General features: G+C 37.2%; 1 protein-coding gene across 11 annotated transcripts in view; it reads left to right on the top strand.

Annotated features, from left to right (window-relative positions):
* The window catches only part of RYR2 (ryanodine receptor 2), a 434536-nt gene that overhangs the window by 318790 nt on the left and 97478 nt on the right, over positions 1-18268 (top strand). For 7 of the 11 annotated variants that reach the window (XM_037391524.1, XM_037391528.1, XM_037391522.1 and 4 more), the window contains 6 exons: positions 1265-1340; positions 3938-4064; positions 7357-7472; positions 9020-9084; positions 11141-11262; positions 14528-14577. In XM_037391524.1, coding sequence (XP_037247421.1) covers positions 1265-1340; positions 3938-4064; positions 7357-7472; positions 9020-9084; positions 11141-11262; positions 14528-14577 — 556 coding nt within the window. The remainder of the gene's footprint in view (positions 1-1264; positions 1341-3937; positions 4065-7356; positions 7473-9019; positions 9085-11140; positions 11263-14527; positions 14578-18268) is intronic. The other 4 variants (XM_037391531.1, XM_037391530.1, XM_037391527.1 and 1 more) reach the window with 1 other exon arrangement.

Raw genomic sequence — 18268 nt, 5'->3', positions numbered from 1 at the left:
AGAATTGGTGCTATTTAAATGTTTACATCATCTTGTGCATATACTGTGCTAGCAGAGATCATAACTGTGTCTAAAACTCTTAAGTCTGGGAAATACTTCTCATTATGTCCTTAAGTGGTCACCTGGTTACATCCTGGCTCCATGAGTAGCTAGGTCTTCCTCTGAGATCATCTTCGTAGCACCCTGCTTTCCAAGCAAGGAAAACCCAGACTACACTACCTTCTTCAAAGGTCCTAATCTAGATTATCAAAACACCAGGACCGGAGCGTGCATGATAGAAGGCATCTACCATACAGGAGAGATATGTGTAATAATGTATCTACTGGATAAAGTTTTATGAAACGAATTGTTCAATAGACAACCAAGATATGGCTGAAATTTGTTACCTGACTTCATGAGTATTATCCCAAATAAAGAAGTGATATTCAGAAATAGTGGTTACTTAAAACCCTTATTGAAGGTGAGGAGAATATTTCTGTAGGTCCGTGAAAGAAGTGAAAAGTGAAATCTACAGAAAATTCCACCACTGTGTACATCTAGAGGGTATACCATCAGGAGGACAGGCGAGATGGGTTTGAAAATTTGTTTCATGTTGAAATAGTAGTTCCTACTAGTTAGAGACTGGAGAGCTTGTCTGTGTTTTGCTTAGTTTGGGATCTAGCTTCTAGTTTACCAGCCTGAAAGAGTTTGGTTTTTAGAAAGATTTGACTTAAACAGTGGAGGAGAATTTAATGCTGAACAAAAAACAGTGACTACTTATGTAGACTCCCTGGAAACATAGTTGTTGTTTTTAACAGTGTGCTTACACCTATGAGCATTCACCTCAAGCAGGCTGTTTCCATGGGGTTATAGTCAGTGTGCCACAGCCAGCAGGAACAATCTTGATTCAGTCCTCTGGCTTGCTGCTCTTTTTTTCCCCTTATCAGGGCCTTCAGGAGGTTCTTGCTGGCATTGTTTTGAGAGTCAAGTCCCCATCTGACACCCCAGTGCTCTATCCAGACTATACTCCTCTTTGTGGTTCCTCCTTTTGTGTATTAACAGTTTTCTCTTGAGCACCAGGTTCCTAATTCCTCTGCATATCCTACCCAAATTCTATATTGTAATTTTTCAATAGAATCTCTTGTTTTCAGTGAACCATTACAATGTAATTGAAGTATTGAACCTCCCAGAGAACACAACTGGTTATTTAATATCAACCAGAAAATTGTCCTTCTTGGGGGTTAACCATTACAATATGTATCACTAAGCTCTCTGTTTTCCTAAGGCTATGGCTGAGATGATGGCTGAAAACTACCATAACATATGGGCAAAGAAAAAGAAAATGGAGCTTGAAGCAAAAGGTAATATCAACTATAAGTACTGACAGTATTTAAGTTTTCTGTGATTAGCTCAAGTCATGTATTTGAGAAAAGAGACTGGGAGGAAGAAAGAAAAAGGAACAACAAATTTTAACTGACAAAGAACAAATAACAAAGTATCTATTCATAATTAAATGTTTTGTGATTTTTAGTGCCTGGAAGTTTTTTATAGTACTGAGTGTAACAGTTTCTGTTGAAGTAGTTTACCAGTTCAAATACATCAAAGGAAGAGAAGTGAAAGCTTGTAAATAAGTTTAAGCTTACATTACTACATTTTCCTTCTAGCATTAATCTTTCTGGCTATTGCCCGGTGGACTCTCATTTAATTTTAATTACTTCTTTTACTGCAGGTAGATCTAAAAGGATGTTTACTAAGAATTCCGTGTATCATGTATTGAATTGACAAGTGGATAAACCTAGAGCAGATTCTTGAGTCCACGTAAAAATTGCATGTGCTCCATGATCTTACCAAAATAACAATTTTTTCATGTGAAACTTACTGGTTTTCCTCTGTGTTAAACTAATTTATTTCTGTTAAAGCGAAATATTTTTTTTTCTGCAGATAACCTTATATTTGCACATGGAGGAAACAATATTTGGAGAAGGAGCAAGTTCTCATTTGTAAATGACTGAAACTAGGGTTTTGCCTTATCTGAAGGTGTTGAGTCTAACTGTATGCACCAAACTTGGCCTTTAACAGTTTTTAAATTTTATGTTTGGGTTTTTTATTAGTTGTAAACTTTTAGCAAAGTTGCAATAGTTAAGGTTTTATGAGAAAGTAAAATTCCACCTGGAAGTGCCTTTGATAAATCACCATGAATTTCCATGCCTTTAATTATATTTCCCCTTAATACAGCTTTTAATATTTATAGCCTTTTTTAAAAAGAGCTTTCTTCAGGATAAGTAGCCACAGGATGGGCTAAATCTGGGAAATTGTAGGCTATGGGAAGACTTGTTATTTAAATGGATCTACTATATTTGACAGCTTTGGAAGCAGATGTTTGCCTCTGAGCAGCACTTCAGTGGGAACGCTGTATGGTACTTGTAGTGTGCGAAGGAGCATAGTACCAGCGAAGGCTAGAGGCAGCTATGGCGAGCGAAGGAGAGGTTCTCATGGACAGTTTCTTCATGTGAAAAGCAGATGTTTTTGTCAGCTGAGTAAAACCTGGCACTCGAGTGTGGGGTTTTTTTCTCCGCTATATACATATATATATGGCAGTCTCAAACTACTTTTTTTTATATATATATCTCTATACATGTGTGAAGAACAGAACATTAATGCAGACTTCAGATACTAAGCCACCTGAAGGTTGCAAGTGTCACTGCCCTTCATTGAACACTTTGTGTGTATTAATTGTAATTGAAACATCTATTATAGTCTTAATGACTTCCTTAGGTAGGACATACATGCTTACTATCCTTATATGAGTTTTTGCATGTCTGTCTGCAGCTGTGATAAGGTGGAGTTAGATCACATTTGTGACCCAATGAAAAACCCAAATCATCCAATTTTAAAGGCTGTACTTCCTAAAAAAATGCAAACCAACCAACCAAACAAAAAACCCATCAAACTTGCCCACTAGATTACTATATTGCGTGTATCTAAACAGATTCAGGCAGGAAAATTTTAGAATATGTGGCTTATAAAATCACCTAAGGATATGTGTCCAGTATTTTCTAGACGGAATTTGTTCCTTTTTTAAGAATATTATTACTAGAGACTTGCTGTAGTATTTTTTCTGATATAGGTGTTATCATTACCCATACAATTTCCTGGGGTTTTGTAGCAGTTATAATGGGAATATATTGTGTTCCACTATACAGTGGTGATTGTAGAAGGTGAAATCCTAAGAATGTTGCTTTTTTGCAGATATTTATCTTAATAATAGCAGCTTTATTTTCCTGCCAAATTAACTATATACGTTCAGAGAGGTATCGATACATCAGCTATTTGTAAGCAATACAAATGCTGTTTATTCTGTTTACCTCTCTGTTTTGGCAACATCCTTTTGATCAGATTGGACAGTTGTCTGAACCACATTTGAATAATGAACTCTATTTTCCTGTCTTTAATTTATTACTATAAAGTAGAACTGTATCACTTTCATAGATTTTTTAGATATGTGTATATCTTGCTAAACTGCATGAACCATTTTTGCTGTCACCAGAATGTTAAAAGCAGGACTCTGTATGTGTTGATATCTTTGTTTATGTTTTGGTTTTTTTAAAATATAACTTTGTGGGGTTTATTGAAATATTTTCAGTTTCATTAAGTGAAGTTGTAATTATAATACACATTCATAAGATAAGCACTTTTTTCTTCTCTAAGACTTTTTTGCAGTAGGTTCAACCTGGTGCTTGCAGCAACTGATTGTTAGAAATGTGTTTGCAGCCATGTCTGAAGCTTCTATCTGAATATTTTTTAGGTTTGTGTAAAGAAACAGAAATTGCATTGTTATTTCAGACCAGATTTTGCTGTAATGTGCTATGTATTATTATGACAGTGCTTTTACATACTGGTACTTACCATGTCAACAGATAAGTCTGTAACTGCTTTTAATTCTCTTGATGTTCCATAGTAGGAGGAGGCAACCATCCTCTTCTTGTCCCTTATGATACACTCACAGCCAAAGAAAAAGCCAAGGACAGAGAAAAAGCACAGGATATTCTGAAATTTCTACAGATTAATGGATATGTTGTCTCCAGGTAATCGTCTGTTCAGTATTAGTTACATGGATGGTTTCTAATACTACTCAGTAGCCTCTTTTTTTTTTTTTTAAATAAAATTAAAAAATTGTGGTCATTTTTAGGTTTCAGTACCTGCAAGTAAGAATGAGGTCCTTCATATAGAACTTTGTGAGGAAGAAATGGATTGTGGAGTTAGCAGGGTTTTTGGAGGACACAAGCAGAATTTTCCAGAATCTCTGTGCATCTTCTGCCTCTTCTCAACATCGTAGCATGCTTTTTCTTTCTGTTGTGTCTCCATACATCCAACTGTTAGTAAACTTGGTAATTTTTTACAAGTGATAGAATTATAGGTCAGGCATTTGCACCTCTGTAGGAATTTCTAGGGAATTGCTTTGATAAGACAGTTTTATTTCTAAAATCTACTACTCATTTCTTTCAACTAAGTTAATATCTAGTGCTATTAAAATGTTTCAAAAGTGAAGTTTTTAAAAACATTTTTTTGAAACAATTCACAGTGTAAATGTAAAAACAGTGAATAAATTTAGTACTCAACAGAAAATCTGTAATTCAGTATGTATACAGGCTTTTCTCTGCAGAATAACGTGAATAATTCCTTGCAGTTTTAATATGACATATTTACCTACTAAGTGCAGCGTGAATAAAATTTTAATTAAATCGGAAGCTTGTCTGCCTCATCAGCATAGCTTAAAAAATATGCATCACTAGGAAAGGATGAAAGCATATCTGGATTTGTATGACTTGAAGATTAGGAAGTGAATGAAACAGTCACAGAGATGGATTTAAGTAATCATTGTGAATTAATTAACCTAGCACATCTAGTTTAAATCTGCCTACTTCTTTTCTTTTATAGCAGAGATGAAATTCAACCCATTTATAGAGTCCCACAGCTAATCCAATAATTCCAGGTAAAATCTTTTAGGGTAGCTGGAATAATTCAATTTACTTCCCTTCAGTGGAGCAGGATATACAAAGAAGGATGTCAGCCAGCAAAGGTTTCTTTCTCATCCCCTCTCAAAATGACAAGACTGTCAGCTGTACTCAGGGTTACATGTTTCTTTTTGACAAATCCTTTTTATTTCTGTCTAACTTAAATGCTAGTGAAAGTGGCTTTTGATCTTTGGAGGAGTGGAAGGCTAAGAGGGATGGTAAGGTAATCGTTGACTTGGACACACCTGTTATCAAGTAGATAGTTTCTGCCATATCTGCATCCTCCTGTGCTAGTCAAATGCAGGTCTTTCTCTCAAGCTCAACTCCGTGTGTCTGCTGCTCCCGTGACCCCTGCACTGTCTAAACAAACAAGCATCTGATTCATGTTTGATTTTGGTCCACTTGCCACTTTCTGCCACATATGCCTTGCATACATTTTTTTGTAGTCTTCTCTTTGACAGTGACCATTCTAGTCTAGTGCACCCTCATGCAGACTGGGTTCAGGGAAGATACAAACGCCCCCTGCCAAGCACATGGCCTGTGACCCACAGTCCCACACCAGCTGCACTTGCCTTGCTGACACTGTGCCCCCCCCCCCCCCCCCCCCCATCCCCCCTTCCTTAGCTGTTTTTTGGGACTTAGCTGTTTTTGGCTGGCAACTGGGACTCCCACTTGCTCCAGTTGCAGACACCCCAGCCCAGGGGTGCCTTACCCGCCCCGCCCGACTCCAGTTGCTAACACCAGATCCACTCACACCAGTCCCTGCCAGTTAGCTGGCACTCTGGGCTCAAAGCCTGTAGGACCCATAGGGATGTTCCCAAAAGCTATGGTCTCTCCAACTACTGATGCTGAGACCCTCATTCACTCCTGTTGGTGGCACCACAGGCCTGGGGGAACCTACATCCCAAGTCTGACTCCGATTGCTGGCCCAGTATCCACTCACGCTGGTCTTGCCAGTAGCTGGCACTTACTCCTTACAGCACACAGATACTTGTGGGATAATAAGTAATATTGCACAAAGAGACAGTTAGGAAAAGGTGTAATAAGAAGATAGGACAGACTTCAGTGATGAGGTGTATGGTTCAGTCAGACAGCTGGATTGACAGGCCGTGGTTTACATGTGGCTGGCCTCTCATATACCACTTTTTGTCTTTTCTCCCCTTTGTTCTTCCTTGATCCTCCTCCCCTGCACACTCAGTCATGTTTCTGTAGTTCCACTGACCTGCCTCAAATATTCCACATCCTCATATTCTTCATGTCCCCTCCTCTTAAGAGTTAAAAAATCCAGGTAGCCCTCTCCTTTGTGTCTAAAGTTTCTTAATGGCCCGTTAATTGTTAATTTGTAGCTGGAGACTTTCTGCCTCCAGCATTGTCTGCTTTATCCCTTGTCTACCAGGTTTTTTTTTATGTGTGTTCCTGTTTATGGCTGCCCTTTTATCACCCCCTTATCACCCTGAGAAGGTCCTATTGTACCCTTGCAACTGTCAGATGACAAAGATGTTTTAGTTCCATAATCCCTTTTTCTGAAGCTGAACCCCACCATCATCAATGGTCTCATTTCAAACAGAAATCCGCACTACACAGGCGGTTATATTCAGTAGGTATACTTTTAAATCTTGCAAAATAACTAATGTACTTGGTGCCTCTGACAGTGGGGTGACTGACACCCTTGTTGGTTAAGCATAGCTTCTTCATGTGCCATCATTAAAGTCCTGACCCTACAGAGTCAAGGCTTATGTCTTTGCCGACTTGTTGCTAGCAGACGACAGCCCACAACGTGGAACCCCTCTCTGCAGATTCATGCTTGCTGAAAGAAGTTTTTAATATCAGACTAGTAACTATGATGGAACATACTGGAAAAGGTAAACTGCAGTTCCATCACTTTGGTTTGGTTTTCCCCTGATATTTCACGAGTGCTACATAGTGTTTCCATTACTAAACAGACTTCTGGGGAAAAGTCATGACAGCGGAGACTAGATTTCCTTCTGGTTTGATGGTTTAAATCAAAATACTTTGGCAGTTTCAAAACTCCTTCACCTAAGAATCAATTCCTGGCAGGAAACAGAAGACAGCAATGGTTTACAAGTAAGGGGAAGAAATTACAGTGATACTGGATTAATTTGATTGACTAGCCTAATTTTTCTGAATCTTCGTCTATAACCTTGGGAAATCTGAATTGCATTTTACAAGTTGCTCATAACCTAAATAAGCATAAGAGTACTGTTTACTTCAAACACAGAGCAATTCTTATGTTAATAAGCAGTTAATCATTACTAGAGAAAATGGCACCAGGCAACATGGAGAAGTAAGACTGCTCTGAATCCTTCTGTAGGTGTGAAAATTGACTTGCTTCTTTTTGCAGAGGACTTAAGGACCTGGAATTAGACACACCTTCCATTGAGAAACGCTTTGCCTACAGTTTTCTTCAGCAGCTTATAAGATATGTGGATGAAGCTCATCAGTACATTCTGGAGTTTGGTATAGTACTCCTTGTGCATTTTCTTAATATCAAACCTCTTAGTTAATAATTCTTATAAAAACCACTAGAAAAATTTTTACAAAGACATATTCTTAGACTAGGAGTTTTTCCTCTAGTTTCTTCTACTTGATGAAGATAATGAATTTTGGAAAGTTATGTAGTCCACATATTCATTCTGGTTTCCCATATTCATTCCAATTTCTCATATTAATTCATCATTTGAAAAGTGTTCAGGCAAAATTTATGACTTCCATTCCTTGAAAAAGAAAACTAGCTGCTTCCTTGAATTTATGCACAGATCTCTCACATGTGCACATTAACATTTACTATTCACTTGTAATCTCTTTTTCACAGAGCAAATTAAATCAGTCATTTGTACCATTTTAAAATTTTCTCTGGAGGAGGAAGTCGAGTAGAGAAACTTCTTTAACAAACTCCCACAATGGGAATGTTCTTTCACAAATACCCAGACTGTGTCTTGTCAACAGTGCTGTGAAGGAAAGGATTTAACTTGGTCGGCTTTTTTTTAAAATAAAAAAAAAGTTTGGTAACACAAGTCAGCTTCTTACATGAGCAGTAAAAGCCAAAAGACTTGGCCAGGTGCAGCTTCTGTATGACCATGGGAGTTGCAATGTCACATAACATATACTGTGCCTCATGTCAAGACATAGATGCTGTAATTGACAGTGCTAATGGTAGCAACAGCATGGAAATTGAAAAAAATCAATGCTTTTCCAAAAGCCTATCTAGTTTTAAAGTGGAAATTATGAATTTTATGCATTATTATGTGTCATGGTTACAGTAGCAAAAGTCTGGCCTTGATAATTCAATGGGTTACTACTTCTGCTAATGTCTGATCATGATCGCTTTATTCTACTTAAATTTGGCATAACTGCAAGGATGATTATGAATAAATGCTCAAATGTTAGAAACACTGGTGGAACAAGTACCATTCGTGTCCCTCAATGGATTAGTAAAAAAAAAAGATTATAAATAAAGGATAAATAATCTGGGAGCTATAGAAGGTTATGTCTGTAAAGAATATTTGAATTTTATGGTAATGGAAGAACTGAAGCAGTTTTAATTTTAGTTTGGTAGTTCTAACCATTAATTTCGTTCTTGAGACAAAGTCCACAAATAAGTATTAAAAATTTGGTTTATAATGTTTCTCCTGGGAACGACTGGAGAAAGGTGTTCCATTAGAATCTGAGTTCAGGTTCCCAAATTGTCAGCAATAACTAGAAGAATACGAACATAGGACCACATTTTCATGTCACAAAAATATCCATATATCTTTGGACTATGAGGTGTCAACACTTTTATGAAGATATGGACAAATATTCTTTACACATTTTATTTGCTGTAACTTCTCATGAGGTAGTCATAAAATGCCGCTCTAACTAGTCTGTATACTGTTTGTGGTATCTTAAATCTATATCTAAACCAACCAGTATTATTTGATTATAGTGTACGCTTTCTAAGAAAAATGCACAGTAGACTGTAACTAGGATATGTGACAGGGAGCTTAATTTTCTTCTCTCTGCAGATGGTGGCAGCAGAGGCAAAGGAGAGCACTTCCCATATGAACAAGAAATCAAGTTTTTTGCCAAAGTACAGTATATCTTTATTTACTCTTTGTCAACATAGTAAGTAGTTGAGGCGAGAAAATATTTGTTAGTAAACATGATTATTGTTATAGTTGCACTATTCTGTGTTAAATTATTTTTATTCTTAAAATGGATAGTAATAAAAATAGCTTGAAAACACTATTTTGAAGTATAATTGAAATATAGATATGAAAATATTAGAGGACTATATTCTTATTTTCATTATTTCCTTGCTCCATGATATGCAACTATTGATATGATGCTATTCATAACCTCCCTGCATTTTCTGTTTGCTGTTTTAGTGTAACTTTGAAGATTTTTCTCTTTTACAATCTTCAGACAGATAAATCTGAGCACTAATTATTGGAATTAACACAGCTGTGTAACTGTCAGTGTCACCTTCCTTATTTCTTTCCTTGTTTTAAAACGATGCTGATGTTTCCATCACGGAATCCCAGAATGTTTGAGGGTGCAAGGGCCCTCTGGAGGTCATCTAGTCTAACTTAACTGCTTGAGGGGTGTTGCCTAGAGCAGGTTGCCAAGAGCCATGTCCAGATGGTTTTTGAGTATCTCCAAGGGAGACTCTGCAATATCTGTGGGCAACCTGTCACCCTCACAGTAAAAAGTCTTTCCTGGTAGTCAGAGGGAACCTGCTGTGTTTCAGTTTGTGCCCATGGACTTTGGTCCTGTCACGGTGCACAACTGAAAAGAGGCTGGCTCCATCTTCTTTGCACCCTTCCTTCAGATATTTATACACATTGATGAGATCCACCCTGAGCCTTCTCCAGGATAAAGAGTCCCAGCTCCCTCAATCTCTCCTCATTTGAATGATCCTCTAGCTCCTTATCATCTTTGTGGCCCTCCACTGGCCTATCTCTCTGATATGTCCTATGTCCCTGTATCTCTTGTACTGGGGAGCTCAGAACCAGACACAGCACTTATATGGCTTCACCAGTGCTGAGCAGACAGGAAGACTCACCGCCCCGGACCTGCTGACAATGCTGTGTCTAATGCAACACGTGATGCTGTTGGCCACCTTTGCAGTGAGGGTGCATTGTTGGTTCATGGTCAGTTTGCTGTCCACTGGTACCTCCTGGTCCTTCTCTGCCAAGCTGCTTTTCAGCTGGTCAGCCCTCAGCGTGTACTGGTACCTGGGGTTATTCCTCCCCATGTGCAGGACTTTGCCCTTCCCCTTGCTGAAAGTCATGAGATTCCTGCCAGCCCAATTCTCCTTTTCGTGTCAAAAGTTTTTACACGTTATAAAGTGAAGAAACTCTGCTTATGCCTTTCCTATGTAAAAACTTGTACAGTGTTTCAAAGTGCCTTTTAAATTCATTAGCGAATAAACAAAGACAGCTGTCTGCAGCATTTTCTAACCCTCATATCCTTGCAGTAAATTGTAATCTTGATACCGTAAAGTACTTCCATGTGGTACTATTTCCCAAGGTCATTGACTCAGAAGCTGGCATTCCGCCTTCTTTTGAACCATGCTCCAAAAAGGAAGCAATTTCAAATTTTCTTACTGCCTGTTTATTTTGTATCTCCCGGCTGATACCTGCAGTGGGCACTGAGTAATGGTCACCACATGAAGTAAACAGGAAAACTTCTGTGGACAATACCTTAATGAGTGACGATGTTTTGGGAATTTTGTTTGATAGTATCTAGAATTAAGTCCTGTTAGTGTGCTGACAGTTGTAGGTGATTTTTTTTAACCTACATTAAAAGGCGTTACCAGCGATAGTTGTGCCTGGGTATGTGGTACTAGAGAAATCTTAAATTATGAGATAAAATGAAATTATACTTTCTGCCTTATAGTTCTCCTAAACCCCCCACAGATTAAGTCACAAAGATAATGTACAATTTTTTTCTGCTGCCTTTCCTCATGACGTTTTAAGTGCCTGGAATACTAAATAAATTAAAAGAGGGATAGGTGTTAAAGAAAAAAATAGATTTTAAAACAGAAGACTTATTTCAAATCTCCTCTTTAGTTGTGACTTACAAAGTAGTAATACAGAACATGGTAAAGCTCTGAGATAACCACTTTTCTCGTGTAATTTCAGGTTGTGCTCCCTTTGATCGATCAGTATTTTAAAAATCATCGCCTGTATTTCTTATCTGCAGCAAGTAGGCCTCTCAGCAGTGGAGGCCATGCCTCTAATAAAGAGAAAGAAATGGTGACAAGGTAAAACCTAAAATAATATTAATCTGTATGCATATGTATGCTTGTCTTTAAACAGCAGCAGTTGATTGTAGGAAAGTGAGAAGTGGGAGGCAGAGAAATGTCTTGATGAACATGAAAGCTAAACTTTTTTTCACTTTCCTATTAGGAAAATTCATGTATAAATGAAGAGTACAGCGTTATGATTATATGCTGTTTTAAAGGTAGTGGTGATGATTTTAGCATGCAGGGAACTTCAGTTTAGCATTATGCACAACAATACATCAGTTGCACAGTCTGTGGCACAGGCTGTACAATTGTGTATCAGTTTTCACTGTTGGAAATAGGTATGTACTGAAGTCGTCATTCCTGCAAAATCTTGTGGTAGATTTAAACCCAAACTTATTTATAATGGAGCTTCAGTATCATTATTACTCTCCACCATAAAAAGTAAACATGAGACAGTTGCATTCTTTCTGCTCTTTGGTTTTCTAAATAATAGTAACAGGAGTAATATGGCAGAAATATCCACTTGATCCTTTCTCTGAAGTTATCCATTTTTGAGACCATCTCTCTGAGATACTTTTTCATTTAATTTCACTTCTGATTGAATTGAAATCCATGTTTCCCATTTAGTAAGGTGGACTACAAGCTTCCCACAGGACCTACTGCATACCTGTAATGTGCAGGTATGGTGGTTGCCTCCTTGGCTGTTACTGGGTCCTGAGCCATGCAAAACTGAACTGCTGTCCTTTGAGGCTGACAGGCAATTGGTGGTCATACAGACATGTGGGGTTTGCAAGACTGTGTGAATACTGAGTGAAGTTTCTGGCAACAATAGTAAGCATAAGTAAGTAATGGCTGTCTCAACCTTGTGTCATCTCATGGACTAATTTAATCTGGCAGTTTGGCTGAATGGCATTCTTCAGAGAATTAAAAAAACTCAAAATGCATGCATCTGGATAAAAACAGCACTCTATGAGCTGCTGTTTTTCTGCCTGTAATGTCCTGGATAGTAATAATTTCTCAGTTTTTAAGTCATACCAATAAACCCCATACTTCTGAAATATGTCAGACATGGTTATATCAGCATGCCTGCTGCCTAGGTTCAGGATTTTTGCACATATGCTGTCTAGCTGTGTGAGATTCCTGAATGTGTACACCAGCAAAAGGATCAGAGCTGCTGCTGTACTTAATTGAGTTACCTGCCATCCAGAAGTGCCAGCCAAAGAGAAGAAAACACATGCGGGGAAACCTTGGATGCATGATAGCTCTAACCAGTGCTATTGAGCAGTTTATTTCTTACCAAGATGCAGAGATTATTGAAACTAATTATATGATCCATTTCCTGAGGGGTTGTTTTGGTCCATTTTATATAGATTCCCAACATTTGTTTTGTGTTGTTTTGTTTTGCTTCCCCCCCCCCCCCTCCCCAGCTTCCCCCCGCATTGTAGGGAGTTTGCCAAAGCTGAGTTTTGGATTTTCTGTTGAGTTTTTCTTTTAGTTTTGTTTGAATGCAACTCATGTGTAGGATTTTCTTCAAGCTAAAAGCAGTTACTGGCTGCCTTCTTTTTCCATGAAGACAAGCCTGCATTCATTAAGCTACGGAAGAATATAATTTTGGGTATTGACAATGCAGTGACAGTGTCAACAAATGCAATAATAATTCCATGTTCAGCAAATACATTAAATCCAGATCTCTTTTGTGGGCAAATACAGGTCAGACCTCTTCCTGAAATATGGTGGCATTATATTACATCTTTACTTGTAACCAGCCCTCTTCAGGATTGGACTTACTGCATTTCTCATCCATTAGACCATCTTACAAGTCTTTGTATTACTGGAGTTGTATAAAATTAGTTCTGGACATGAATTTAAGTACTAGCCGTTTGGACATTTCAACTTATGTATTTCTTTAACCTAAACTAATTAAACTGGAGATAATAGGTTCAGTCTGACTGTGAAAACATAGCATCTGCTGAATGCTAAAGTCAGTTGAGTAACACTTGTATGTTAGAAAATAAAATGGATTGTGAGCTATTTAATGTCTTTGTTAGAACGGACGCAAGATTTATATGATGCTGCCATGCTTCTGTATGCCTTTTCCTGTTGGACTGGGTGAACGAGGATCCTCATAAGAGAATATACAGTATATGTCTGCCTCATGGAATAAAAAGTGAACAGACATCCCTGAACATGCACCAACCAGACTCATTTCTAAAACAGAGCAGTTGCTGTTGCTATAGTGGATCACTGTGCACTGGCTAATTACCTGGATTCAATACCACATTAACCTGGCTGTTCTGATTCTGGACATAAATAGTTCCATTTGGCACCATGCCTTTGTCTGTCAATGGAACAACATGTTCAGATCTCACCCATAATCTGCAGACATGCTTATGGTGTCTTGTGCTTTTAAATCAGAGGTTGATAAATAGCCTATGTGCTTAATAATTAAATAGCTTAATAAAATGGCATGATATTGTTCATGTCATTTATAGCAGAATATGCAGCATAAAAAAAATAACACTGCAACTGATGTTGCTCTTGGTGAAAATTCTCAGATGGAACTGGATCATGAAGACTGAGCTAACCCCTCCTGAATCTGGAGGCCAGTTCAGTTTGGGTAGGGCCATGTGCTCCTGCTTCTATGAATTAACAGAAAACTTCATTCTTCATTCTTCTGAATGGGGCACTGCTCATCAGCACAGGAAGTAATTCAAATGTGAAATTAAATCATTGATCATATCCATTCTTGTTGGGTTTTTACCATGTAAGAGGGTATTTCTTATGTTAAGTGTGTTTAAAAAGCAGTGTATTTGAAAAAAAATTCTGTGTTCAAGATGGCAAGATGCAAATTGGACTAGTTAAACATTTGCTATCAAACACTTCAATTAATATGATTTCCTTACATTTTGTTTTCAAATTGTCAGTGGTATCCTGAATAGCACACTGACCACATTTTACTTCTTAGAGCTTTGATGGTTATTTCCTTGTGGGTTATCATATAGGACGCTTTTATATTAATTAGCTTTGCTTTTAATTTTCTTTTGTTTCTTTAATTATAATATGTGCTTATTTAACCATGTTTGTTAAGGATATGCACTTAAAACCTCTTTCTTTAGTACTCTGTCCCACATTCTGCTCAGATAATTGATTCTTTCTGCGTGACATCATGTTGCTTTTCCTGCTCATATATCAGCTGTTATTTTTTCTTTCTCCCCCTCCCCCCTTATTTATTTTTTTTTCTTTTCCCTTCTCTTCTCTTTTATTTTTCTTTTGTCTTCAGCCTGTTCTGCAAACTTGGAGTTCTTGTCAGGCATAGGATTTCACTGTTTGGTAAGGAGACCCTTGACAAATACTAGCATGGCCATCACTTGGTTTTCTTTGCCATTTTTGCATTGTGTTACGTGCTGCTTTGTTGCATGCTGCATGGCTGCATGGCTGAAATGCATGGTCTTCACAGACCACTAATCATTTAGGCTGGTAGATCACAGAATTTAGATTGAATAAAAAGCTTTTGTAGTTACCAGTTTGGTTTTTTTGTTTGGTTTTCCATGTGTCTTAACTAATATCTGGATTTCATTATCCTACCAAAGAATTCTGCTGAGTCAATTATAATTACTAATTTGTAATTTGATTCTAAATCGTTCAGGCAAAACAGAGCATTGGAACTGCACATTTGTATTGGAAAGTTATTAAGGAAAATTTTTAGTGGGCTGAAATGCTTAGTTATGTTCTGTGGAATTCTTAAATATTCCCAGATGTGCTTGACTCCACATACGCATGTATACTATCTTCTGGTATAATCTAGCAGGAGCTCGGTGTTTGTCTTATGCCATGTGAAAATCACTTAATTGAAGTCAATTTGAAGTCTCTATCAGGTGTATACATTATATGTAATGTGTGGCACAGTCATTTTCTCTGCAGTTTTATTTATGCCAGGATGATAGGATAGTTGAAATAGTACGTCCTATACATATATAGCTTCTATAATGGATGCATTGCAAACTTCAGCATCCATGAACATACCTAATTGGCTAATTATCTAGCAAAATAGGATTTGATTAAGATAACATGCATCTAACTTAATTCCTGCATATTTCATTCAATTTGAAGGGAAGGAACTCGCATGCTGCACCAGTGTGGTGTTTAAAAAGCTTACAGACCGTTATGAAAACCTTTAAATTGAAAAGAAAGATCAGAAGTTATTTTTGGGATATAGCTTTTAAATATGTTTTGGGATGAGCTGAGTGGATTTGCCTTAAAGTCAAAAGATCATAGGAGGAACGGAGTTATTTCTGCAGCTATGTGACATTGTTGCAGCTTTTTCTGAAGGGTGGAATATGTCACAAATTTACACGAAAGCCCTGGTTTATACCCTAGGTTGTTTCTTCAAAGAGTGAACTAGCTCAGGTATACTATTAAAATTTTGAAAATTTTATTTTTTATTGTGTGAAATTGTTTTTCTGACTTTTTCTTCTAAAAGGAGTAACAGTTAAAGTTAAAAATCTAAGTCAAGGTAACTTTCTTCAGTACTAAAGAAAAGATCTTTTCTATTCCACATCTCAGCTTGCTTATTTCTTGTGGTTTGGCTTGGTTCAAGAGATAGAAGGAGATAGGTCAGATGGGATCGGATGAGTATTCACCATGGCTACAGTTTGGTTTTTGACTCTTTTCCTAGTGTGCAGTAACTAACAGAATACAAAATCTTCATACCAACACAGAAGTGTACTGAAGCTTTTCCATGACCTATGACAAGGTCACCATAAGACTCTGGAGCACGGTCATTTATTGTGGACCTACAAACTCAAGTCAAAGTCACCTTACAGTCTGCCTTACCTTGACAGTGAATTACGTGGTAGAAAACCAGATCAAAAGAATTGTACTTAGTCCAGCAAAGACGAGGTCTGTGTAGAGGAGGGGGAGCATGCTCATGAGCTGGGCCCTAGAAAGTTATTGGTGTGTTTTGGAGGAATCTTGAATGAGAAAGAGGTGCTTGATAATAACCTTTGTGGATAGTGGGGAGTTTACTATAACAGATAGTAAAATGCTATATAGTTTTGCTATATAGGTGTTTTATATTATTGTGAATTTGAATGGCACTTCTGAAGTTACAGCTGCAGGTATGAAATTCATTAGTAAAAGTCACGTAGCTTAAGCTGTATATAGAAGTCTTGATAAAATGTGAAATTAAGCATGCAAGTCTTCCAGAGTGAACTTAAACAGTTAATTGCATTTGATACCTAAGAGTGTCACTGAGATTATGGAATTGCAATCCATCATGGAATTATTCTTTCTTTATACTGTGAAAGTAAATTTTTACTCTAATAATTTACTGTTTGAGAGCTGTAGCTGTGCATCAAGTAAGACTGTATTGATTTATTGTTAGTGGGTTGAATTTGAAAATATTTAGTGAAAAATTTTGGTGAATTGAGCATTTGAATTTATATTTTCTCAGTTTAAAAAACAAATTTATATGGCTAGTTTGATTCACTTTTTATGTTGCTTAATCTCCAGTAAGGCATTCTTTCTATATAAGTATGTAAGTAATTTTTTTAAAAAAATCTTCATGTCAGTAATATAGAGCCATGTAATCTGAAACACAAATTAGCTGGGTAAGACATCAGATAAGAAAGGCCTGGTTTTGCTCACTCATTTTTGAGAATTTAGATAAATTAATCAGAGGGACTCCTAAAAAGAAACAGAAGGCTTCCTCTGCCTAATGCCATCCTGAATTTGTAAGTGTCCTTCCAGTGAAGCATTCTGGGATCAATATCCATAGCACTTTCACAATACAGCAGCATTTCTTCCCTCCTGATATAATAATACAGCTTTCTTTCTAAAGTATGTAGGACTGAACCTCAGATTATTAAACCAACTCAGTTGCACAGTTCATGGGATGAGCTGCATTTGTAATACATGCTGAATGGTGATCCAACCATCATCCTAATATTTGTACTAGCTCCTGGGATGCTTTTAGCCTTAAAACCTCTTGAATTCATGTGGTTTAGTATTTGCATATGTCCAGCCTCAATATATTGTTTTGACTTGTGTGAAGAGTTCCTTTAAGGAACAGCTCTTGTTTCAGTTTTTATCCTATTGAATTGTACTTAATAAAAAAAGAATATTTTTGATTTAATGAAGATACATATATACACTGTGAAGTATTTGCTATAGTAATAAAACTAGGTTTATTAGAAATCCCTTATATTAGGTTTCATAACTCAGTTTGAAAAAATAAATATGTCCTTCTGAAATTGGCTTCTGACCTCAGGTGGGAAGCAAACTGATTCTTGCAATGTTCAATTTAAAAGGATTATTTTGAGTTTTAACTGTGATATTTTAATGTAAAGTATAAAAAAATACTCGGTTTTGTGGGCTTTTGTTTTAGAAACAGTGAAAACAGCTATATTCATGACATTGAAGAAAAGCAAGACACAGAATTTCCACTGAACCTAAACCTGTCTTTTGTTGGAAGCTGCATTTTCTAAGATTCTGTAACAAATCCTGTCTACAGGAGATATTTCAGAAAATAAGTTTCACGATAATTTTGAAAGTCTCTTTTTAGTGTTACATGGATAAACTCTAATATGTCAATCAGTTTAGATTGAAGGGGGCTGCATTTATCGTCGTCACTGAATTCTGCTCTGGTACCCCAGTCTGTGGAACCAACCACACTGCAATATCTGCTGCAGTGATGTGCCTAAAGCTTGTCTGGTTTTCAGAATAACTAGATGAATTTCTGCTCCTTCCATCTGTTTGCAGCATACAAAGTACCTGATTCCTGAGAAATATATGGCTCTTGAAATATGCCTACATAGTGTAAATAGATTGACAATGTAAATTTTCGGAGAACTAGAGTAATCATCTCTATTGTCCACTATAGCATGCAGTGTATAAATGCATGCACGATGATTGTTAAGATACTATTTCATGACAGTCTAATCCACAGTCTTAAGTCTGGGTTGCTTTGAGTACTTCCCTCCATCCCTGCTGTCATTAGCACAGTCCTGAAACCTCTTCTTCG

This window comes from Falco rusticolus, chromosome 6, assembly GCF_015220075.1.
Source record: "Falco rusticolus isolate bFalRus1 chromosome 6, bFalRus1.pri, whole genome shotgun sequence".
In the NCBI taxonomy this organism is placed as follows: domain Eukaryota; kingdom Metazoa; phylum Chordata; class Aves; order Falconiformes; family Falconidae; genus Falco; species Falco rusticolus.
This window is presented reverse-complemented; position numbering and strand designations above follow the sequence as displayed.